This window comes from Triturus cristatus, chromosome 1_2, assembly GCF_964204655.1.
Source record: "Triturus cristatus chromosome 1_2, aTriCri1.1, whole genome shotgun sequence".
In the NCBI taxonomy this organism is placed as follows: domain Eukaryota; kingdom Metazoa; phylum Chordata; class Amphibia; order Caudata; family Salamandridae; genus Triturus; species Triturus cristatus.
The window spans coordinates 206,313,190-206,339,322 of NC_140580.1; the positions used below are offsets into that span (position 1 = coordinate 206,313,190).

General features: G+C 42.6%; 1 protein-coding gene across 2 annotated transcripts in view; it reads left to right on the forward strand.

The window, feature by feature from the left end:
• The window catches only part of CDH23 (cadherin related 23), a 1,199,511-nt gene that overhangs the window by 931,762 nt on the left and 241,616 nt on the right, over positions 1-26,133 (forward strand). For both annotated transcript variants that reach the window (XM_085603466.1, XM_085603467.1), the window contains exon 35: positions 1,013-1,174. In XM_085603466.1, the coding sequence (XP_085459592.1) occupies positions 1,013-1,174 (162 nt within the window). The remainder of the gene's footprint in view (positions 1-1,012; positions 1,175-26,133) is intronic.

Genomic DNA, 26,133 nt, shown 5'->3' on the forward strand with positions numbered 1-26,133 from the left:
CCTCGGTGTAGGAGCGACCAGCACAGACCTCCCCACTTCTTCAGGCCAACATCCAGAGGCCATCTTGGGCCCGTCGGCATCGCCTCCTGTCTACCTGCCTCACCTGCTGGCTTTGCTACAACTTTCCCTGCCAGGCTGCAACAACCTGTTCGGTCCTTCAAACCACCGGGCCCCCGAGCCGCACAAGCTCCCTGCTGCCCGTGGCCTGGTCCTCCCCCTCTGTCACCCAGGGCCAAAGCCCCCCTCCCAGTACTTGTAGCCCCAAAAACACAAACCTCATTGCCATTGGCAAGACCCCCTCCCCTGCAGTGCCTGTAAGTAGAGCAGCCTCCCTGTCCCTACACATGCTCTCCCATCTCTCCTCAGTCTCCTGGACAAGGAGGCACTGTTCCCTAATCTGGCCCTCTATATCTACCTACCTACATCCTGTTTCTGGCATGAAGTACCCCGGGGGAAGACTAGTCTGCGACTTTCACTTCGCCTGGGGCCATCATGGAGGGAGTCCCGTGTTTTCAATAGCTTTCATTGAACTCTTCAGGATATTCCATATTTTGAAAAACGGGACTGGTAGATTCAACTTTCAGTAATAAATATGCCAATCTTTTTGCAATAAAGACTCACATCTAGTTCTCTGAATTTACCATTCTGTACTCTGGCTTTCCTCATAAACGGTTAGCATTTAAGTGTCGAAAGAAAGTATAATTTTACAGTGCCGTCAGCGGGTTTTACACATGTGACCGATTTATGGATTTATTTAGCAATGTCATCTAGATTAGGAATTCATAGGTCAATTCAAGAAGATTGGGCTCATGGGCAGTAGTAAAGACAAGAAAGGAGTGGCAAAAGAGTGGAAGATTTGGGACAAATGTAACTTTATCGGTGAGTTTGGTGTAAGTTTAATAATTGTATTTGGCCAGGTGGGCTGGTAGATGATTGATAAGTTCTCTTGGGTCTTTAGCAATGAAACTCTCCCTGTTCTTCCTCCAATCTATGGTGTCTTTTTGCCTTGCAGGAGTTGCAACAGACGCCAAGGTTGGGTCGGAGTTGATAAAGGTGGTGGCGGTGGATGCTGATGTAGGAAACAACAGTCTTGTCTTCTACAGCATTACTGGGATTCGGTACATTAAGCTGAACTCTAACAACTCCGAGGCTGTAAGAAATATATTTGTCATTGGTAAGAACAGAGGGATCTTTTTTAAATGTGTTGTTCTCCGGTGTTTGCTATTATTTTCTAGTGTTTCTAGAGAAGCTCTCATTCCAACTGTTTTCATGTTAAAGTAAGTTTCTGTGGGACAGGAAGCAGACAGAGGCGGTGAGCATGTCTTTTGCCTTTTTGGGTTGAATGAGCCAATAGCCTTACTGCCCAGAAGCTCGCAGTCGATAACAGCTGTCAGTTTCTCTTCCACATAGTAGGCACTCCTTGTCTTTCACAGGGCACATTATCAAGGGCCTGAAAATTAACATTTTTAACATGTTCTCTCGAGAGTTTTCTGTTCAGTTACCATTCTGAGAAGAGCGCATTACTCACAGGGACACGGTCAGCAAGAGTGAACGCCATGGTGACTCTTTCTGCTCAGCATGGGCGGGAAGGGATCATGGAGCATAAATGGGTATTCTCAGTTCAGTGAGACATTTCTATTAGCTGAAGGCACATGATGTTGAGAGTAAGTACCTTTCTACTGAAAACCATGAGCAGGGGCGGCTGGTGGATTTTCAAAGTGATAGGGCGTATATTTTCAACCCAAGTATATAATGATGGAGCACAGCAAGCGAGCTCAAACAGAGATGTGGGGGGTTGGCGGGGTTAGGGGGCACCTGGCGCGCTTCTAGGTTTTATTTTTCCCCATATTTATGCAGCGCCAGTTACATTACATAAGGTCACATAAGGTCACATTTATTTTGTGAAGAAGAGTTTGCCCAGAATCATAGGCTGTTGAGCTGATGTCGAGACTCAGATCTTGGTTCTCCTCTTCCAAGCTCTGCAGCTCTGGCTGTAAAGCCATATCCTATCCCCTGGATATGACATTCAGTGCCTTGTATACCTAGACTACCTGGTAATTATTCTAGCACGTCGCAGCTTCCTTAATGTGGAAGGGAGCTGGCACATGTCTTTTAGCTTACTAATAGAATTGTCATCACAGTAGGGCAGGAATATTTCCCAGTTCGCGTTTAAAAACTCGCACTTTTCATCAAGATTAATTCGCAAATGTAATCCAATGAACTAAGGTGATCCACATCTGCGTGTTCAAGAAATACACTGATTTTCATTTTCAAGTCACCATATCTGGATCAATCCCGCTTCCCTGTTTCACCAAATTTTGTGATGCTAGGCAAATACTGCCTTTCATAGGTGAGGCTAACAGCGCTGGTGCACAGTCAGTCAAGTATCAGGCCCCCTTATGACTGACTCTGCCCCATCATCGCCAGCCTGACTACCTCCATGGTGTGGATGAAACAGTGGCTCAAAAAGGCCAGAAATGAAACTGTACCCGAGGGGCATTAAAAGCAGGTGGAACATACGCAATAATGGTCACTCTGCTTGCGCCCTTCCCCCAACACCTCGTCTAAGTGTCCGGGCTCAAAACTAAACCTGAAAGATAACATCTGTGTTAACACCACCACACACTGTCTCGCTATCATCCGTTCCAACTTCTTTCTTCACGTAGGAGCTCCTACGTTTTTTTGCATTCTTGCATAGTGCAAAATCAATCCAAAGGCATTAGAGCACTTTACATATGCGCCAATTACATTACATAGCGTAACATTTATTTTGTAGGCATGGTAGCTGTTTGCCCAGAATAACAGGCTGTTGAGCCAACACTGAGACTCAGAACTCGCAGATATGCTCTGATGTACTAATGTGACATGCATCTGCATGTTAAAGAAATATGCTGATCTAATTTTCAAGTCACCTTATCTGGGATCAATCCCAGCACCACTGTTTGACCAAATTGTGTGATCTTAGGAAAATACTGTATTACATCAGGCCCCAGCTTTGTTTGTTATCGCATAAGTAAGGCCAACAGGGCTGGTGTACAGTCAGTCAAGTATCAGACATCCTTATGACTGGCTCTGCCCCAACATCACCAGCCTGACTACTTGTGCATGGACTAATGGCTCAAAAATGCATTGTATGGAACTGTGAGAGGGGCACTAAATGCTGTTGGAACACAAGCCTCTCTGCTTATGCCCTTCCCCCAACACCTCGTCCTACTATTTGAGCCCATCACTAAACTTGGAAAATAACATCTATAGAAAAAACACCACACACAAACACAACGACTGTTCTAGGGCAGATTCAACCAGTTTCAAATTCCCTCTTCCATGTGGGCACTGCAAGCGCCCCTCATTTCTTTTTTTCTTTTGCATTTTCATTTAGCAAGCGCTCGACTTGAAGGTATTGGAGTGCTTTACATGAGCACCAGCTTCATAACATAAGGTTACTTTCATTTTGTAGGCCTGAGTTGATTAAATGCCTCAGAGTTATAGTTTAGCAAGGATGGACAGACAGATAAAGGGGAGGAGGAATTGCTGGGATTTTTAAACAATCCCTCTCCTGCACAATTGCCGAGATCAAGATAGTGTGCAGCAAGGAGGCTTTCTTTACTCTAACTTTCTTTGGGAACTGTACCTTGGCAGGCATTTGATTTATTGTCCGCCTGGTCTGACCTCCATGATTATAACAGCTTTAGCATACATTGCATCCATTTATTCATAGCGCTAGTCAAATTTTATAATTCTGGGGGATCTCAACTTTCATTTTGAGGACTTCACTTGCAGCATGGCCACCTCAGTTCTGGATGATCTTGAAATCCTCCAACTGGTGCAATTGGTATATGTTCCGGCGCACAGGCTTGGTCATATGCCAGATCCAATTTTCTCTAATTCTCCTTGTGTGAGTGTGACCACCCCACTACTGGTGATATGGCCGGACCATTTTGTTCTCCCTTTTTTGATAACAGCGCCTTCTCCCCAGTCATCTCTACCTACATGGTGGCAGTTTATAACACAGAAGTGGGCTAAGGTTACCTGGGCCTCTTTTACGGAGGGGCTGACAGCTACCCGTCCTACAATTAGTGATTGTGCTAGTATTGCAAATGATCAACTTGAAAATTGGATCACAGAGGCATTGGATGGGTTTTCTCCTTTGACAACCCGTACTGTTGTCCACTCTAAACCTTCGGCTAAATGGTTCAATGGAGAACTGTTGCCACTCAAAAAAGGCTGGAAAATGTTTGAACGACAGTGGCGGAGGCACTATCGTGTGACAGACAGAAGCAATTACCTCAGTGCTTTGAAGAGCTTCCACAAACAGATCAGAATATCACAGACTCAGTTTTATGCTCAGGAAATTGAGCAGGGTCAGAATTCCACATCTGATATCTTTCTTTCAGTAAAATCTTTATCTTCTTTGGGGCGTGTTTCGGCACGCATTGTCCCTTCTGTGGACAACTCCGAACAGATCGCTCAATTCTTTTTTGTCAAAGTGGCTAAGATTTATGCCACTTTTCCTCAGGAATCTAGAGTGACTGACTGCTTGGACTTTTGGTTCACTCCTTTGGACTCTAGGCAGGGTTTCTCCAGGTTCAAGATGCTGTCCCTGACTGATCTGCGAACTGTGGTACCTAAAGTTAAATCGGGTGCACCTGTAGATCCCGCCTTGCCCATGAATTTGGAATGAGGTATGGAGGCTATCCTTCCGGGACTCAAGTTCATGATCAACCTGTCCCTTACTACTGGCCAAATTCCCCTGAAGAATAAACATGCCACTGTTGTTCCCCTCTTTAAAAAAGCCACATTGGATACAGCCAAACCAGAAAGTTTTATGCCCATTTCTCTACTCCCATTTTTCTCCAAAATAGCGGAAAAATATATGAACCATCAGTTGATGAAATATACTCCAAAGATCTTCTGCATGAGTCTCAATCTAACTTTGAACCATATTACAGCTCAGAATCTGCCTTGCTATTGTCCTACAAGTCACTTAGACTCATTACAGGAGAAGGTAATAGAGCAGCTCTCATAATGCTGGATCTGAGCATGGCATTCAATACCTTATCCTATGGCCTTCTGCTTGAACGGCTGTGGGCTTATGGTGTCGGTGGCACAGCCTTGAGATGGCTGGCCTCTTCTCTTGTGAATTGGTCCTTTCAAGTAAAACAACCACCTTTCTCTTCTGAGTTTTTCCCATTACAGCAGGGGGTGCCACAGGACTCAGCTTTAAGCCCAACGCTGTTCAATCTTTAGATGTGCCCTCTAGTAGATGTAATTTAGCATTTTGGTGTCAAAATCGTGTCTAATGCTAATGAGACCCAATTGATTATTATGCTAAATCAGGATAGGGGTCTTTCAGCTGATCGTTTCAGATCTTGCTTGGCAAGATTGGCTGAATGGATGGATTGAAGCTGTCTCAAGATGACTGCTGAGAAAACTGACCTGGTGGTGGTAGGGAAACAGCCTTCTATCTGGTCTACAGCATGGTGGCCAGATGTATTGGGACCGCTTCCAAGCCCCAAACAGAAAGTTAAGAATCTTGGTATATGGTTCAATGGTAACCCTACCTTTGACAATCAAATATCTTGCTGGCATTTGTTTTGGCACCCTAAAAATGCTCCGGAAGATCTTGGGTCTCCTCCAGGAATCTGTCAAAAAAGCAGTAATTCAGGTGTTAATCAGTTCAAGACTGGACTACTGCAATTTATTGTATTTAGTTGCTACTGACGGTAGACTTAAGAAACTTCAAAGGGTGCCGAATGCTGCTTCATACTTGTTACTGAATTTTCCTAGACAGTCCTCCATTGGCCAAGCGCTGGCTAAGCTGCACTGGCTCCCAATGAGGAAGAGAGTGATGTTTAAAACCTTATGTTTTTGCTACAAAATTCTGAAAGGAAACAGCCCTTGATACTTACATTTTCTTATCAAGGCATATTGCCCTTGCAGAAGTCTTAGGTCATCTGAAGTGGCATTGACAATAGTTCCTAGAGTGAAGAAGACATGTTTGGATGGTCGGTCCTTCAGTTTTATGGCTCCCAGATTGTGGAATACTCTCTTAATGGAGTTAAGATTGGAAGACTCCGAACTAGCCTTTTGGAAGAAACTTAAAACATGGCTTTTCAGGCATGTGTAGTCCAGAGAATCACTAGATCAAGACCCGTTTTTCTTGGTGCATGAAATCTGTAGTGTGGAGACATTCCGAATGGAGTAACCATACGCTTTCTAAAATTTCTAACATAACATAACCTAAATGATTTGCCCAGAATCACAGGCTGTTGTGCCGACGCAGAGATTCAGAATTTGGTTCTCCAGTTACAAACTTGGCAGCTCTGGTCTTAACACCATATCCTCTCCCCTGGACCTGACCTTGCTGTCTTAACTGCCTGGTAACTACTCTGGTAGCTTCCATAATGTGGAATTAAGCTGGCACGTGCCTTTTAGTACACTAATAGAATTGTCATCATGGCAGAACAAAAATGCTTGAGTCAATTCACATTTAAAAATCATTACTTTTAAGGAATACTTCATAATTCATAGATATAATCTGATGTACTAAGTTTACAGCTGCTATGTGTTAGAGAAACACACTTTTTTGAAAATTTAAGTCATCTTATCTTTTTTTTTTTAGTTCAGAAGAAAAGTTTTTTAAAGGTAAAGAGGTGGAAACATACAGTACATATTACTGATCAAAAAACAATACATCATGTACATATTCCAGTGGAAATATATGAGTAAGAAGAAAATTTAAAAACACAGCAAAAGGATAATCAGGGAGAACACAATGCATATATAGATGAAAATTAGAAAAAACATCAGGAGAAATAAAGGGGTTTTAAGTACTTCCTGCTGAGATTGGATTGGTAAGCAGTGTTTCAATGCACATTTATCAAAAAATGTTGTGACAGGTAACCATAACTGAATTCGCTTCATGACCATTTGTAGAGGGAACAGGAGAAATGTATCCAGTATGTGATTATGACATAAATCATACCACCAAGCTTTGTAAGAAATCTTCGTGAAATCTTTCCAATTTCTCGTTATCTGCTGAAAAGCAACTGCTATTAGTGAATCAACAATTCTGACATTCAGTTCGTAGTTATCCCAAATTGGGGAAAGGCTTCCCAAGAAAATGTCCTTTACAAAGAATGGGGCATTGGTGCTAAAAATTAAGTTAATTTGAGACCAAACCTGTTTCCAAAACTTAATTACAAGTGAACACAAAAAAAGCATATGGAACAAATCAGCATCAGGAGATGCACAAGACCAACGAGTATCCTGTACATTGGAAAATCTTTTATTTAAGGCGTGAGGAGATAATAAAAGCCTGTTGTATGTATAAAATAGTGTTTGTGTTAAACTAGTTGTTCTGGAGGTTTTACGTGTCTTAGTCCAAATCTTATTCCACATTGACGGGGACCATACTACACTAAAATTTCTCTCCCAAGCGAGTTTAGTCGTAGATTGTTGTCGAGGTATACCCTTGGATTGGAGAAGAGCGTATAAAGTGGAAGCTTTAGGTTTAGTACGTAAAAGAGTGGACAAGTCAGTGGGCACATCAGCGATATAAGAATTACTAGAATCACTAATAAGCCTGGTGTATACGTCAAGTACCGTACGTCGGAGAATATGGTATTTAGAAATCAGAGCAGCATGCAAGTTATAAGTCTGTCGAAGTAGAGGAAAATAAATAAATTCATTGTTCGAAAATAGTTGATGGACCCAGATCAAATCATGTTTCCTCCATGACTTCCAATAAAAGGGTTTATTGTTTATTAATAAAGTCGTATTATGCCAAATGGTGGATGTCAGAAAGGACTCAAGAGTGTCAGGAGTTAAAGGGAGTAAAGGGGAGAGAAGTTTAGAAGTAAATTTAAATAGGGAAGTAGATAACGTTTGGGGTTTACGGGAAAAAGAGAGATATTCTTGAAAGGAAAAGGGGGACAAAAACGATCCTTCAACTGATGCCCATAAGGGGCAACCATCCGTGGGGTCGAGCAACCAATAAGAGTAATAGAAAAAAAGCTTTCTGATAACAGGAAAGTTGGGAAAATTAATCCCTCCCTCAATTTTAGGGCGTATTAACTTAGAAATAGACATACGTGCTTTTTTATTGTTCCATAAAAAGGAAGACAAAATTGAGTTAATCGATTTGAATAATTTTGGAGAAATGGGGACTGGAATGTTGGAAATGGTATATAAAACCAAAGGGGATAGCATCATTTTTATGGTGTCTAACGGCCCCACCAGGAAAGGTATAGGGGATGCCATTTAGTAGTAAAATCGGACAGTTTTTTAATACAATTATTTAAACATAAAGTAACTGTGTCTTTAATTGTGGGCGTGAAACTCAATCCCAGGTATTTGATATGAGAGGGTTTCCAAGTAAAGTTTGTTGGGGCGAAATCAGATTTAAAAGTGAATTTAGTCAGAGATAAGATTTCACACTTGTCGCTATTCAGTTTATACCCTGAAACCAGTGAAAAGGATTGAACTTCCTTGAGAAAGGCAGGGACTGATTCACTGGGGTTGGAAATAAAAAGCAAAATATCATCAGTGTACACTGCTAGTTTGACATTAGTTTTCGGGGTCTGAAAACCGTGTATTTGTGTGTTTTGACAAATCTTTGAGAGGAAGGGTTCTAGGGCTAAATTAAAAAGAAAAAGAGAGAGAGGGCAGCCTTGGCACACACCCCTACCGAGTTAAAAAAAAAGGCGAGATGAGACCATTAGCACATACCGCAGCGCGCTGACTAGAATACAAAAGTGTGAACAGGGCTGTAAACTTAGGACCAAAGCCAAACCATTGGAGGGTATAAAATAAATATTGGCATTCAACTCTATCAAATGCTTTCTCTGCGTCAAGCGCAATAGCAGCAAGAGAGTGTTTTAAGTACGGAGCTTTAGATAAAATATTAAAAAACGATCTCGTATTATCATTAATGACTCGCCCTTTCACGAAGCCGGATTGCTCCCTGCCTAAAATATTTGGCAGAATAGGGTCCAAACGTAAGGCCAGTGCCTTAGAAAAGATTTTATAATCTACATTGACCAGTGAGATGGGCCTGTAATTCTTACAGTGTTTCAAATCTTTGCCCTCTTTGGGGATTAGACATATATGAGCCTCTGAGAAAGAACCTACTGATTCCCCCAAAGAGTTAAAGGAATTAATCAGAAGGTGTAATTTAGGTAATAATATTTTAGAGAAATGGAGGTAAAATTCGACAGTAAATCCGTCTGGCCCAGGTGCATTATCTTTTTTTAAGAGTTGAAATGCTTCTAAGAGTTCTTGTTGTGTTATGTCTATTTCTAAGGACGATAAATCGGGAGAAGTTTGCTGAGTTTTATGTATGGTTGAGAACAATTGTAAAAGCATGAATGTTAAGGACCCTCCCCTCTGGCATAAGGAGCAACTTAGGGAGGAATGATTTCAATCATTCCTCCCTAAGTTGCTCCATATGCCAGAGCAATAACGGACAATTGGTCTCAACTTGAAGCTAGAGTCTCGTCAGTTGAACACAATGTCGCCTCCTTTAAAGAAACCTGTGTTACTGTTTCTCATCTTCACTCTCAAGTTTCTACGCTTCAGAAACAAGTTGAAGACTTGGAAAATCGCAGTAGACGCAACAACCTGCGCATTTATGGCCTGGGAGGTACTTTTGTTCTACCCATAAAACGCCGTTATCGTACTCCGAGTCAGTGCTAGTGTATTAGGAATTCAAGCACAATAAACAATGCGTGGAGCGCAAAAAAGTACCTTCTGATAATAGCAGGGGAGACTCTTCCAGTCAAGACAGCCATTCGCAGTCAGTCATCATGCCATCATCAAAGTACTGGTATGTTAGATATAAAAGTACAAAGCCAAAAAGCAAATGAGAGCTCCAAATGAATGTACTGCGGCTTATACCATCAGTGTTTGAAGGAAAAAAAACAATATATGAGGCAGCACACCGCAGAAAATGGTCGTGTTGAGCTTGTCAAGGATAATCCCCCTTGATAAGTATGCTGAGAGAGGAGAAGAGCAGTGGTATTAAAATCTGAAGACATGCTGAAAGAAATTTAAACAATATAATATAATAATATAACAAAGGAAGGTGCCAATGCTGCCCTCATGCACGGTGCAGCTGGGACCAAAGGGCGTTCTGAATGAAGATTGTTAAGTGACCGGCGAAAAAAACCACCGAGTCGCTGCCCCCTAATTTCCCGAGACAGAAGCAGCATTTTCCGCCCAGGCTGAGTGAGGAGCCACGGACGTCGATATGAGAGATATCTGAAAGCTACCTATGCGTTCTATCGCAGGCTTACCACCATACGTCTCACTTGTGGATGTGCCACTGCAAAGTGTAGATATTTTTGGTCCTGATGAGAATCCCCGGTGAAGAGATTCCAAACGCGTAGACCTCTCTCTGACTCGTCTTCGCCTTCAACATAACAAAAAACTCTTTAAAATAGGTCATTCAAGAAGTATAAGTGTTATTCATTGATGCTCTACCCTTTTGTATATAAATGTAAATTTCTAATTGAATGTTGTCTATTGTCCGATCGCTTGAGGTATGAAAGTTGTATGGACATGTTTACGTGTTTATGTAAATGTAAATAATTGAAAAGTATTTTTGTATGTGGTTTTTTTGATTTTGTGTGTATATTACTGAATCATTTAAAATACAACCGTGCAAAATAATAAGAAAATTTGCCAAAAATATTTTTGATTAAAATCAACCATACACTGGACAAAATGGATCTGTTTAAGTCAGTTCATTCGTTTAATTGTGTTTGAAAGTACAGTGCAGCATTGGCACCTTCCTTTGTTATATTGTTGATTACTTTGACTTGGCCCTGCTGCTATACGAGTCAAAACCCAAGTTGGTCTTACTACCTGAAAGAAATTTAAAGGCATCCATAATAATTACTGCATACACTTGGGTGAAGAGATTGAGGCAATGTCCAAAATATAAGTATACAGCAGTAAAATGCCACAGTTTCCCCTCAAAATACTGCCAGTCAGCGTTTTTGATGTAGTGTCAGTAAACAGATGAGCATTGGTGAGCAAAAAAGATATTTCAGCATTGCCGTGAGGAGACGCTCTAGCGCGCGCTGGAATTCAAAATGGCGGCCGTGCTGAAAGCGGAGCCGCTAGAGAACTCACTTTGATGGGAAAAGCATTTAAAATCCGTATTTGAGGTCCGTAGGGGTCCCAGAGCAAGCGCCAGGGCTTCAGAGTACCATATGCGTCTCCGTCCGAGCGGCAGCAAGTGTTGAAGCGCCGAGTCTTCTCAGCGGACCGCGGAGCTTCACCCGGGTGCCGCCATTCACTCGTGCGCCAAGCCACGCCCCCCCAATTTAAGTCATCTTATTTGAAATAAATTCCGGCTTCCTCGGGTGACCAAATGATGTGATCCTAGACAAATACTCTATTTCACGAGGCCTCCTCTTTGTTTCCTATCGCATAGGTGAGAGCAACAGGGCTGGTGTACAGACAGTCAAGTATCTTTCATACTTATGACTGACTGCCCGCCCCAACATCGCCAGCCTGGCTACCTGCAGGGTGTGGATGAACCATTGCAATATATACTAAAACCCTGCATGTGGGCACATTGCTCATCCTCAACTTACTTGGCACATAACATCATTTTCCACATTAATTTTTTTACGTCAACTTGTCACTTTTCCTGACATCAGTCTCTGATCTCAGCCCGTTACTCTGAGCCTAGTGGCCTTGTGACAGAGGCACAGCACACGCAGTAGAATAGCTGGCCGCAGTGGAGATTCGGGTGTTGGACTGGTCCGGAGAGAAATAAATCAGCCATGAGGATTTAAAAAACACACAGCACCACCACAAACATGGGCATGCTGTCTGTTCTGGCCTGGAAGATTCAACTGGTTCCATCCAACTTCGTTCCTGCACATGGGATCTTACCTTGCTGGCACTGGCCTAGATACCTAACTAAATGTGAGAGGAAGCTGCTGGATTCTTCCCCTAGGCCCACCCCGTCATGATAATAAACAACAGCAGTTGGGTGTCAGAGGTCACTCCAACATTATCGCCATCAGTCTCCTCCACCCCTGCTATTTTGTTTAATACGCTCCACTAATCCTTCCACAGGCCATTTAAAAATAACGCCCAAAACAGACTTGCATACCTGGCAATGAATTCCACCACACCCACTAATGTGTTGTCACTACCCTGGCAAATACTTCGAGGGTGAGGTAGACCTCAACTGACAAATACATGTGCATTGCACAGGAGGCCACCCTCCAGGCTTAAAGGAAAAAAAAAACACCCTCCCCATCCCCCTAAAAAAGTAAATAAGACAGCCAAGGAAAGTATCAGCGCAGCTATTATAGTTAGAATTTGCGGTGCCTCTTGATAGCAGTCCCATGATAAAAATAAACAATCTTATCAAAACATAACCCCTCACCCACTTTCCACTCTCTGCTATTGAGGCTCCACAGTGCTCCCTACTTATTAGTCAAACATTTGTAAATTTTGCCCAGTACAAAATACATTTCACAGTCAAATTCTCACTCAATATAAGACTTTAAATGTACAAAAATCAGGAAAATAAGTTTAGTGCTCACAAGTGAGGTGCCAAGGCCATCACAGGTAGGCCCATTGAGAGACAATCAACCAAAGACTTCCATGTTGCTCAAGATTTAACATTTTTCATCTTTACATTGTCTACAAGCCTTCCGCAAGGATCATGTTTTTATTGCGGAAAGCTCATAGACCCCTCAGCTGTAACAAACAACATTGCCCCTTCATAGGAACTCTAAAACAACCTTGAAAACTTCATCCAAAACAAGATCACCGACATATTCAGAAACTTCAAACCTCAGCCAAAAGCCAACTTCTTCAAGCAACACCGGACCACTACCAACACAGACGGAGTTCTGCATTAAAAGAAATATGCATAATGGTAGCCTCCGGTCTTGTAATGAAATTGCGATTCTCCTATTACCATGACTAGAGAATCTGGATTTCATTAAAGACACGGAGGCTAACCCAATAGAGCCAGCTCGCACCACAGGGCACCGCCACCATCATAAACTCAGTCCACTCAGGAGCCCCAACTGACCCAGCACAGGCATTCAAGGAACCACTCTCGGATGTATTGCCTCTTTTCTCAATGGAAGAATGCAAAACGACTGCTTCCCCCTTCAACTCTGCACCCAAGGAAACCATCTGTGGAGTACCCCAAGGATCCTTGCTCAGCCCCACCCTCTTCAACACTTATATGACACCTCTGGCCAGCTTCTCCAAAACCCACGGACTCAACATAATTTCCTTCTCCGACGACTCACAACTCATCCTCTTCCTTTCGGAAAACACTACCAACACCAAGACCAACGTCCATAGCTGCATGACATAGGTTGTCATGAAGGACAACTGCCTGAAGCACAATATGAGCAAGACAGAGGTACTGATTTTTGGAAACAAAAGCTCCCCATGGACGCGTCTGGGTGGTCCTCAGAACTCAGGCCTACTCCTACCCCCACTGACCATGCTAGGAACCCTAGGCATCCTTCTGGACATCAAGCTAACCATGGCTACTCAGATCAACGCCATTGCCTCCTCCTGCTTCTTCATCCTCCGCATGCTTTGTAAGATATTGAAATGGCTACCCCAAAACTCAAGATGCACCATCACCCAGGCCCTCATCTCCAGTCTACTGAACTATGGAAACATTGTCTACACAGGGGTCGCAGCTCACCTCCTCAGATGACTACCTGTCCGTATACGGGCATCCTCATCTCTTCCAGAGTTCCCAAAATCCATGAAGCTCTGGCTATTAACCTAATCAACAGGACCCTGCCAGCACCTGGATACCCTGACAGTGAAAAGTAGCACCCTCCAAATGTATTGATTGATTGATAATCATGAGTGCCACAGAGGTGGGGGACATTTCTTCTTTCACATAGCTGTAATTTCCACATTCACTGCCCACAGAAATTACCTGAGCATAGCACAGTCTGAACGTGTATCCTGGAGAATCACTTGACCTCAGATCCAATATCAAACTTCTCAGGCAATTAAGTACAGGATATCCCAGCATTTCTATAATTGCTTCTTGTATGTCTTCAAAAGAGGCTTTTCTTTGGGGCCACCAACCCCACTAGCTATGTGCTGCATCTCGGCACTGATTACAGGAAATCCAGCAATTGGGACTTTTATTAGGGAAAACATTAGTAATTCAGTCTGGAGTATAATACCAATTATTCGTAAGTTTATATTGTTCCTCTTTATTTCTTTTGCAAATAAACATTTTATGTATATCTTTATGTATATCTTCCCATAAGATTTCCTACTCTTGTTTTTTAGAAATCTCCCTTTGCAGAATACGTGCCCACTTACTCCTTCGTGTATGCACCTAGGTGGGACGTTTTTTGACTCCTGAAATATTTTATTTACAGCCTTTTTAACCCAAATAAGCCAATAGAATTACGAAGTACTAAAATAAATGCCAATAGAGGTTGATGAAAATTGTTTTTACAAGTCTGGGAACATTGCAGCCATTAAGTAAAAATATTGTTGAGCTTCCTATACCCATTTGAAAATAGGTAGCAGATAAGTAACACTTTGTGAGTGTGTTATCTCAGTTTTTGGTAATGTTACTAGTTTGCTTAAAGTGACAGTAATCATACGCTGGAAAGTGGGCCTGTAGATGTGATTCTACTGTGCTCCAAGGACAGATGGTTTGCTTAGGTTTATGCTGTTCACATTTTCCTCTTGTTACAAGTTTATCTGATGCGAACACTCTTTGTAATATTTTTGGCTCAATAGGACGACATGACATTCAAGTTTCTACAAGGACAGCTCGCACCAAATGTCCTTGATGTCATTATTATTGTTAGCAGACACATGGGATGGCGAAGGCTGTTGATAAATCAGCCAAGTATGTTTTATTTTCTTTGTTTCTCTTTTTGTGAAGAGCTAAATTGTCAGCTAGATTCCACTTTGCAGCATGGACCTTGTGGATGAAGCAAGTTTTAAGATTACACATGTGTGCCCCTCGCTCGCATTAAATATTGGGCATACTATACCTGTTTGCACAATGGCACACCTTTAAATGGATGCACTGTGTGCAGACTGGGGCAGTGCACCCTATTACAGTTAAGGTGCTCTCCCCATCGCAGCCACAAACTCAGACCTGCCATGGGGACAGTACATTAGTGAAGGCAGACTGGTTGTTTAAAGCCACCTGTCTCATTTTCACGGTGCAGGTGGCAACATGACTGCATTTAAAAGGGGTAAAGAGATACACCTGGAGGTGGGTGCTGTGAGTGACTGCGCCTACCTCCAGGGGAATGTCTATTGGGCAAAAAACAATGTGAAATCCTTGGGTCTACTTTAAACAGAAAACTAGAAGTAAGGTTTTGTAGGTGAAGAAATATAGAAAAGCCACAGACTACAACGCACAGACCTGGCTGTGGGAAATTCCCTTTAAAGGACGAAATCCCTCACTCACCAAAGGTGACAGGCTTCATCATATGGGATTCTCCTCTCAAAGGAAAAACCTAGTTCCTTTGAGGGCTACAACTCCTTCTCTGAGAGGGAGGAGCTCAGGGATGTTTTAGGCATCTACTCTATCGGAATATTCTAAATCCACAAGTGATGAGAAATACAGTGGAAGCGAGGGTGCAATGCAAAGAAAAATAGTATATTAACGTGAGGAAAGTGAGAATAAAACTAGCTAGCGAGCACAGAATGTAAAATTTATTCAGGTGCACCTACTGCCAGGATTAAACACAGTGCATCAGTGGTATGGATTTAAACCGCATTTGTGTGGTGTAAAATAGTGGTCAACATGTTTCAGCCGAAAAGCCCATAAATCAGGCACGGCTTTCGTCAGGACCTTTATAGGTGCTGCTGCTGAGTGCTCAAGTGTATAAACACAAAAGGATACAAGAACCAATATTGTTCATGGTTTGTCTGCTTCAGAAGGTGATTTTACCTTGTGGAAACAGAACCAATAAATCAAAATAATCAACCTACCGGAAATTGGTATAGTTAGAGGCTCTTCTAATAATATAAACATCCAAAACATGAAACTCAGAAACTCATAAACAAAACTCTTACCCACTACTGCTGGGCAAGGAACTTCACCTCAACCTGGTGACAGTTCAGGATGGGGGCACCTGTTAGAGGCCGCAAAATGCAGCACACATGGAAAGAGGAAAAGATTAAGCAAAATAAACATGTTTCTCCTCGTTATGCCTCACCTTGGGAGGCTCACGGATTTACATCACTTTGTAAATCTGGAGCAGCATCAAACTTTGTGGGTGTTGTGTGGGGAAACCCACCGCAACACCTATGGAATGCCTCCCGGGCACAGAGTAAGGCGATGCAGCGATTTGTGCTGTATTGCCTTACTCATGATTTATGAGGCCATTCAAAAACACATAGGGTGGCTTTGCGTTGCTTCATACATTTTTATGAGAGCCCTTCGGCACGCATGTACCACTTTAGGTGGTGCTAAAGTGACGCAGGGTTCTCATAGATAAGACCCGTAGTGTTTCACTGTGTGTGTGTATGTGTGTGTGTGTGTGTACATAGATGTTATATATATATCTATATATATATTTAGATATATTACACATATATTTATACATATACATATAATCATTTATCAAGACAATACCCTTTCAGGCTTAGAGTGCTGCATACATTATCCAAAAAGAGGAAGCAGGGAAACTCTGGGCAATTCCCAGATTTTGGTGGAGAGCAGCCCCCTAAAAGGAACACCCTACAATTCCACAGGCACTCTGAATCTGGTTACCTCAAATGTCTGTTTCTCTAGCAGAATTCGTAAGCATAGGATTAGTGCAGTGCCATCCGCGCCAAAATAGAAAGTGACAAAACCTTTTCCCATTTGTGCCACAAAGTCTTTAAGCATAGGATTAGCACAGTGCTGTCCATGCCCAGCTGAAAAATGACAAATGTCTTTTACCATTCCAAGCACAGTAATATGATTTTGGATTGGTAAAATACCATCCAAGCCAACCTGGAATGAATAAAAGCTACCCCTGACACGTGTTTCGCTCTTATTAGAGTTCTTCAAAGAGGTGTAGCTTTGTCCAGACACAAGGCACAATACCCTTTTTCACACACACACACACACACACACACACTCTCACACATCACACACATATACAAATATATATATATCATAGAACATCCTTTCCAAAGAGTGAGGGAAGGAAGGAGCCACTCCGGTTTTGAATGCTTCAAGTTTGTTTATTTGACAGAGAAACAAGACACATTTCATCCTCACACGGGGTCTTGGTCATATGACCTTGTCATACAGCTGTGGTCTTTTAAACCCGTCTGACATGACAGACTGTGCTTAGACATAGAATAAAGTGCAAAATTGCTTATTGACAAGTGAAGAAGTGCAGTTCATTAAATCTGTTTTTTTAAAAACATTTTTACAGTTTTAGATAAGATAAAATTAAATACAATATAAGACGTGTCTCATGTAGTTTAGTAATTGCTCTGTTTTGCACAATGGTATTTTAAGTTAGTTAAACATGTAGCATGTAACTTCTAAATACATTCTTTCTTTTCAATTCATCATTATAGATTGCATGATCAATTGTATTGCTACTAATCACCCTAGTACATTTCAATTTCATTTGAATTATTACATTACAGTCATGTGTGCAAAAAACAAGAAAAAGGTGTGCCAGAATATGATAAAGGTGATTTATACAGAGTATTGTGTACAGGAATTCAGACAGGCAAGTAGTTCAGGTATAGTACCAGGTATTTCGGCCATGATTTTGATTATGAGACAAGTATAATATTGACAGGTGGAATCACAGTCGTGTTTGGACTTTGGTTGAAAATACATTCTTTTTATCTCAATATATAATAAAGTACACTACATCAGAAGCATTGTGGTATAGTACCTGCGTTGATTGATTTATCAAACAAAGATTCCGATTTGATCAAGGACTGACGAGCTTTACTATGTAACATCTTCATTCTCCGGTGCTTGTATATTTAAGGTGATATAATCAATAATCAATCTATGCCATTTAGGAGTGGCCTGCATGAAAGAGAAAAAAGAAAACAGATGTTTAACATAAATCGATTCATCATTTATAAAATGATACACACTGAAGCACACCCACCATAGCATTTGTTAGAAACGCAGGGTTTGGGTTAAAAGGGTGATGTTTGTAAATAGTGCGCACTTGAGCTTTGGTTATATATATATACTGAAAGAAACAAAGGTTACAGGGAAGTTATTGTTAGGAAATAGAATCGAAAAAAGCCTTAAAAAATCACTAAAAAACCATAGAGTTCAGCAATTATGGCTGAGATCACTTTCTGGATGAAGTGGCAGCAGCCAATCAAGGCATAGCTGTTGGCGCATGGATCCGCTGATCCAATGAGCTCATTATGCTGTGGAGCCACGTTTCTGGATATAAATAATTCGTTTTTATTTAATAACTCTAAAACCGCTAAATAGATTCACACCAAATTACAGACCAAGATTTAGCGTTCTGCTAAATTTGGCATAATTTCGTTCATCGGTTCGGAGTGTAGTTGTGTCTAAAATCCCTATAGGAAATTGCAAGGGGTAAACACTGTTAAGGACCCCCCGTTTTTCTTGGCCCCTGCTTGATAAATCACCCTGAAACTTTCCGGACAGCAGCTGAAGTGAGTGGCACACTAGTTTTGAAACTTTCATGAAGATTTGGGAAATGGCTCCAAAGTTATTAGCAAAACAAAAATCACCTTTCCTTTATATATTTATTTGGTAATAGAGTTCTGAATTAATTTAATGTTAAATTAAATTCAGATAATTTATTTATAAGATACAACAGTTTACTTTTTATTAATCAAATTCTGGGCAATCTAAAAAAAATAGGAATAATATTTATTTTTTTATTTTAATTATGATTTCATTTTATTTATTTTTTACATAATGTAATGCATGTTTATGTGGTAATAATGTTTTTGGGGGGGTTATCTTAAGGGGTCATTTTTGTTTCAAAAGAGGTACAGGTTTCAGATTTATTTATAGTAAGTAGTTTTTCGGGTTCAGATATGGCTAGTGTTCAGGGATAGTAAGGTGTTTTCAGACCTTAGGAATAACTAGTGTTTAGGGGTAGTAAGGGGTTTTAGGGTTCATGGATGAGTAGTGGTTAGGGGTAGGAAGGGCGTCTTAGGGTCCAGGAATCAAGAGTGTTTAGGGGTGGTTGGGGATTTATGTTTCAGGGATGGTAGTGCTTAGGTGTAGTAAGGGTTTTAGGGGTCTGGGTTGAGTGGTGTAAAATGAAAGTTTATTAAATAAAATAAATTAACTTAAATTTTTTATAGTGCTAACATTACGCACATTGTATTAGATTAGTTTTTAGAATGCATATATATATATATATGTGTGTGTGTGTGTGTATATGTGTTTCTTTGTGTGTGCATATATATATATATATTCTGTGTGTGTGGGTGTGTACATGTGTGTGTGTCTGTATGTGTAAATATACATATGCACAGAGTTTAATGTGCTTTTTTAACATTGTGACGCCTCAAGTGAGTTGTGATGCCCCTCCCCATCAATGGTGTTAATAAAAAGTGTATTATATTCTGCGCATCCGCATACATAGTTAATGCAACAGTATTTTAATGTATATTGGGTTGAAAATTTGATTGGCTAGAACTGCCAACTTTGAAACCTTGGACTCTAGTTCAAATTACGGCCTCAGCGTTTGGGTAAATCCCGTAATCTCCCTGTGCCTAAACAAATATGTGAAATGTAATGCGTGAGATGTATTTTTATAATCCCCACATGATGTAAAAAATCACCTTTCGGATCCCATGTAATGTAGAGCACTCCGTTGCTTCCTAGCTAGGTTTGTGCATACATACATTCTCCCAATCAAACAAATAGGTGTGTAAATGTACTTCCAATGAACCGACTAGGATGGAATGACTCTTAATTTAAAAGTTGGCAAAGGAACAGCTGAAATTCATTGCTATTGGTCCAGGCTTCTGCTGTGTGCAAGAAGTGTGGATACAAAGTTACTTTAAGACCTTATATCAGTACTTGTCCTAAGGTGCTCAAATGGCTTCATACTGGCAATAGTTCCAATATGCAAACAACCGGACTTGCATTCGAGCTTCCTCGGAAAAGTTGCAGACTGGCATTAAACTAACATGAAACTTGAGGTGCAAGTTAATGTCATTTAGTGCCTTTACATCTCTGAACAGCAGCCTGACTTGCTCCGTGAGCAGTCATGGCAGGCATGACTTGGGGGCATGGGGGTTGGGCGAGGAGGTCACTTCGGATGGGGCTTGGGCGGGGGGCATTAATTAAAAATAAAAGACAACTTACCTTCGCTGGGCCGGTCCCGCGTCATCTCCGTCGCTCTGGAACAGGAAGCAGGCAGCCTCCCTCCCCTCCCCTAAGCCAATCACAATGCTGCTTTGGCAGCACTGTCATTGGTTGGGACGCCGACCAGCCAGGCGCCTATGGGGAAGCCATTTTCTCCATGTAGGCTGCATGCAGCCTACATGGAGAAAAGGCAGAGTGGGCATGACTGGTTTGGTTGGCCCCAGAGGGCCAACCAAACAGTCAGCGCCCTCAGCAGTGGGCAAGCCACTCCTCCCCTGCCCTAGAGCAGGACTGCCCACCTGCCCATCCCCAATCAAACCCTTCTGCTTTCTCGCAGTGCAAGAAGCAGAAACATAAAATGGTAGTTTCACCATTTTATGTTTCTGCTTCTCGCACTGCGAGAAAGCAGTGGTACGATGCTTCTCCACCCTAGTGGAGGAGCCGCCCCTGTCCTTGAGCTTTTCTTGCACTCAGAACTAAAGAACAGCATGTGTAAGGTGTACATTTAGCATCTGGGGAACATGGCTTGCCATGGCTTTTATCTCTGGTACTGGGTGATAAGCCCTGACGGAGTCATCAAAATAATCGAAACTTAAGCACAAACACAACAATATTGTCCTCATCTGTGGGTCTCCGGTTTTTAGCCCACAGCACATTTGTGTGCCTGTACTGTTGAGCGTTTATTATAAAGAGAAAGGGGAGAAGTCCGGTGTGGAGAGGAGGGCCAAGCAGGTGCCTGCAGTCAGTTACACGACCACCACAGCCGGGTCGGCACCGCCGCCACAGCTCCCACACCCCCGCAGGGCTCCACTCAAGGCGGTTGAAGCAGTAGGAACACAGGTGAAGCTGCAGTGTAGTGCAATGCAAACAAGAGTCAAGGGACAGTGAAGACAAGTGAAGACATTCACTGGCGAGTCTGGATACAGTCTAAGGGGACTGCATCGCCGCTTCCTTCCAAGCTCCCGCTAAGCTCCCGCCACCCACGAGCACTACGGGGACCGAAAACTACAACCTCCAGTGCCCCCACAGTGGCGCCAGTCATCGAGTCACTGTGAAAGCGCCAGGAGGCGCTTAAAGACGCTTAAAGATGCTCACGGGCCCCCGCGGCGAAGCCCGGGCCAAAGGCGGGCCCGTTTGAGTCCGATGGAGACCGGCGTAGACTGGGCTGAGGCCCCCCCTCTGACATCCCCAGTAACGCAAGGTCAGCCATACGGTTTAATTGCTCTTGTTAACTGTTGATGAGAGGAGTGACACTTGGTGGAAACTACAGCGCTATACTTAGTTTGCAATGTCCGTATGCGAAGGGAAGGGGAAGGGGAAGAAAGCTGTAATGGGTGGGACTGTTACTGTTACCGGGACTCTTGACCAGTTTATAACAAGAGCAACGTCAGTGTTGGCGCATGAGATTGCATTAACCGAGCGCCATCTCTCACTGGATCCGGTATTTACCAAAAGGTCATCTATGGGGGGACTGATGTTGGCACATTCTCCGGAGCAGCCCACACCCATAGAAACCGACTTTGGGGATTTGGGGCAAAGTAGTAGTCCAATGCCTCGGGAAACTGTGAATACACCTACGGTTCAGGAGCTTGGCTCTTTTGTTTCACTTACGGATACATCCCCGTCATGCACTGATAGCGGCACAGCTACCCGTGCAGCCACAAGGCTCACACCTAAACTTCTGCCCCAACCAACGGACCTCGCACCGGGAGCAGCCTCTAAGAGGAAGCGAGGAGGGGGCGTACAGAGAGGGAAAAGTTCAAAGGCGCTTAAAAATATTAATAAGAACAGAGACCAGGCAACCATAATCCCTATATGTTCTGAAGCTCTCCAGGCAACTTCTCTAGAACTAAACACTTCATCTATGGGTTCTGTTGACTTTTCCTTGCCCTCATTTGAAGTTGGATTTTGGTTAAAAGTAGGAGCCCTCATAACCTCATCCATGCAGCCTTTCTTTGATAAGTTGTTATCAATTGAGGATAAATTGTTAAAACTTGAAAAGTCGACAGTAACTAATTTTGATTGTATCAAGAGTAGTCTGGGGAGGAGTGCCCAGGCTAACGAAGTGATGACGAATATAACTCGGGATTCTGTAGTCTCTAAACACCCATTGCCTACCTCAATTACATTGAACACAGCGGATGCTTCATCTAGTGGGAATGATGTAGCCGGATCTACCTCCTATAGTGGTGTAGTGGCCCAATGAAGTACAGGTTGTCCCCGTGGTGAAAGAGCAGTACAGCAATCTTTGGGAGGGGGTTTGGCACAAAAATCGCTTGGAGGACCAAAGGAAAGATCTAATCCTAGTGAGTCTAAGCATATTTTGCCATTTATTGATTTACCCCCTGATTCCTCACCATATGTCGTCGTACTGACCGGGGTGCCTAAACTAGACAAAGATAGTGTAGAATTTTATAATGAACTAAAAAATAAATGTTTTCATTGGCTGAATAACAACAGACCTCTCCCTCCCGCCGAATGTGCAAAGTCAAATCTTGTTTGCCTGTAGAGTAAGCTGGGTGGGTCGAAGAGTGAAAGACTTGGCGGGCGATTGTATTGTTGGTAATTTTAGAGACAGACGAGTGGTCCAACATATATGCGAGTGGTCTCACCAAAGGACAAAAACTGGTATTCAGTCTTTTGACTTAAGTTACTTTTATCCTCCCCCAACCACCATGGAGAAATTTGGATATCCAGGCAAGAATTGGGAAGGGAGAGCCCAGTTAGATAATGCCTCCAATAGAGGAGTGAATTATGGTATTTGTTTTGTATCCAGTATCCCCCTCAGCAATAGATTTAGTGTCTTAGACCAGGTGGATTGACTGACCCCCACTGACTTTTGCCCACTTATCACGGACAAACAGCCGTGTAATAGTCCTTTGGGTATGGGGGCTGAGGTAATAAACCAACAGGCCGTCCTAAGCTATGAGAAGGTGAATGAGGAGACAAGCAAAACCACTAAAGTTAGCGACAGTGGGGAGGTGGGGAAACCCTTAGATGCATCTAAGAATAGTATTGTTACAACCAGTGAGGTGGCACTAATCTCCGAAACATTAGGGACTACTGATAACAATTGCGAGCCCCTAGAAGTCATAAATAGGGGATTTTATGAGGTGACCTATGAGTGAGTTGGAAGCAAGATCACATGGCCCCAGCATCCTGTTGTGGAATATTGCAGGCCTAATGTCCAGATTGGATTTTCCCGACTGGGGCAATTTCATAGACTCCCACGAGATTTGCTTATTCCAAGAAACTTGGGCAGTAAGATATAGAGTAGGTTTTGTACCATATTGTGAGGTGGCAGTGAAGGGCCCAAGGGGTAGACCGTCGGGGGGTTTGTGTATTTGGGTAGGTACCCACTTGGGTTGTACGGTGAAGAGAATAGAAACTCATTCACCTGATATTTTATGTATTCTTCTCACCCATAGAAACCTTCAAAAGCTGGCCATTATCAATGTCTACTCTCGCCCAGTTAAGTATGGGCAAACACTGCCGACGTTAGATTGTTTGGCTGTTCTTCTTAATTTACTGTCTGGGGAAGCGTATTTTTTAATTGGTGGGGATTTTAATTGTCATTTTGAACCCCTCAGTGGGATGTCAACACCTATTACCAGTGACGAGGATTTATCATGGTCAATTCCTGCGTCTAACGCGTACCCGATAAGGGGGTGGACCCCACTAGTCTTTCAATTAACCTCTCTTACCCTCACCTATTCATTGAGGGCATGTAATGGTCGGTTCCCTGACGATAATCCTGGGCATCCCACCTTCGATAGAACTGGACAGGCAACAATAATTGATTATATTTTAATAAATGTTGAAATTTGGCATAAGGTTGCTAAGTTTTCTATCCTCCCCTGTGATGAAAGCGTCCACAATCCATTGGTCGTAACCCTAGATAGCCATGTAGTGGAATTAGGGCAAGACCTGGAAAATCCGCTACTAGACAATTTGATAGTGGTTGAAGGAGGGAGAAGAATACGCTGGGGCTCAATAATCCAAGCTCCAAAAGTAATGGCGGATATGTATACTAGCATTATTCCCTTGTTAGAAAAAGCAAGTCTTGTCTCTGGCAGCAGTGCTAATTTAGAATCCGATGAAGATCTAGGCAAAATCCACTTTGACATGGTTGCTGGCCTGGCGGATTCTTTTTATAGCAGTAAGCCCAATAAGAGTAACCATCGCAGAGATAAAAAACCCTGGTACAATAGGTCATGCAGGGATGCGAAGAGAGCCCTGTTGTCAAGCCTGGGGGGGGGGGGGGGGGGTGGGGGGGGGGGAATAGCATGCAAATAAGGGAAGCAAGGGTGTTTTAAAAAAAAAACCTTTTAGCTGTGAAATCTGAATGGGAAATGGAAAGATGGCAGGCCATTAATAATGCCATGGACGTTAAAGACACAAGAGCTTTCTGGAATTTAGTCCACACCGGGAAAATAGAGGGTAGGTCTACCCTCGAGCCTAATATTGCTGAGGAAGCCTGGCGTCTTTATTTTAAAGATTTATATTCAAGCCCCTATAATGGACCTAGTGAGAGTGGGATATCGGTTTGTTGTCATACCTTTGATTCCCTTGGCGATATACCTCCATGTACCTTGGCTGAGGTATTATCTGCCTTAGCCAAAATACTGCCAAACAAAGCTCTTGGGCTGGATAGAATCCCCGGGGACCTGTATAGAAATGAACAGACTGTTTGGCCCCCATACCTCCAGACATTATTTAATGCCATTCTTTATGGCATGTCACCCCCCCCCCCCACCCCACATGGGCCGGGGCAGAGATCATTCCTATTTATAAAAAAGGGTCTCCCATAGAACCGGCAAATTACAGGCCAATCAGCCTCATCGATGTAACTCAAAAGATTTTTGCTAGAGTCTTACTGGGAAGACTCCAGGAATGGATGGACGACCTTAATATTTTAACTCCTTTACAGGCAGGCTTCAGATGTAAAACATCTACTATAGATCAGTTGTTTAGGCTTCAATTGATCTATTGGAAGCATATAGTTTTGGAGGGTGGTATTCTGTACCTTACATTCGTGGATCTCAAATCGGTGTTTGACATGGTGGATCGTGATCAGCTGTGGGGAATCTTGCTGGATATGGGAGTACCACCATACCTCTGCCACCAGTTTACACGCCTCCACGAGGGAACATTTGCTAGGGTAAGGTTTGGCAAGAATGGGAAATTAACGGCTCCTTTCCCTGTAGGAAGGGGGGTGAGGCAGGGTTGTGTGCTTGCACCAACCCTTTTCTCACTCTTTCTCAACGGGCTAATAGGAGACCTTCTTGCCGTTAAGGACATTGACTCCCCAAAACTAGCCAACCGCAAATTTCCTGCCCTAATGTTTGTGGATGACACACTGCTCCTCTCGAAATCACCAATGGGGATGCAGCGTGTATTAGAGGAATTTAGTCGGTTTTGTAAAAGGAGGAATCTGGTAGTAAATATTAAGTAAACAAAATATATGGTCTTCCATGCTGACTCCATAAACTGTCCGCACCCCAGAGTGGATCATGGACCTTTAGAAAGGGTTCCTATCTTCGATTATTTGGGCCTCACACTAAATGACAAAATGGGGTGGGGACCCCAAATCAACAAAGCTAATTTAAAGCTAATTCAGGCAGTCGAGGGGATTTTAAAGGTTTATAAGAGATGCGCCCTCAAGGTTATAAGCCCGCCTGTAGAAATCTACAAGGTTCAAGCTAGGGGGGCAACTATGTATGGGGCCGAACTTTGGGGACATAGCTTAGTTAATGCCCTCACTATAACAGAAAATAATTTTATGAGATAATCCTGTGTTT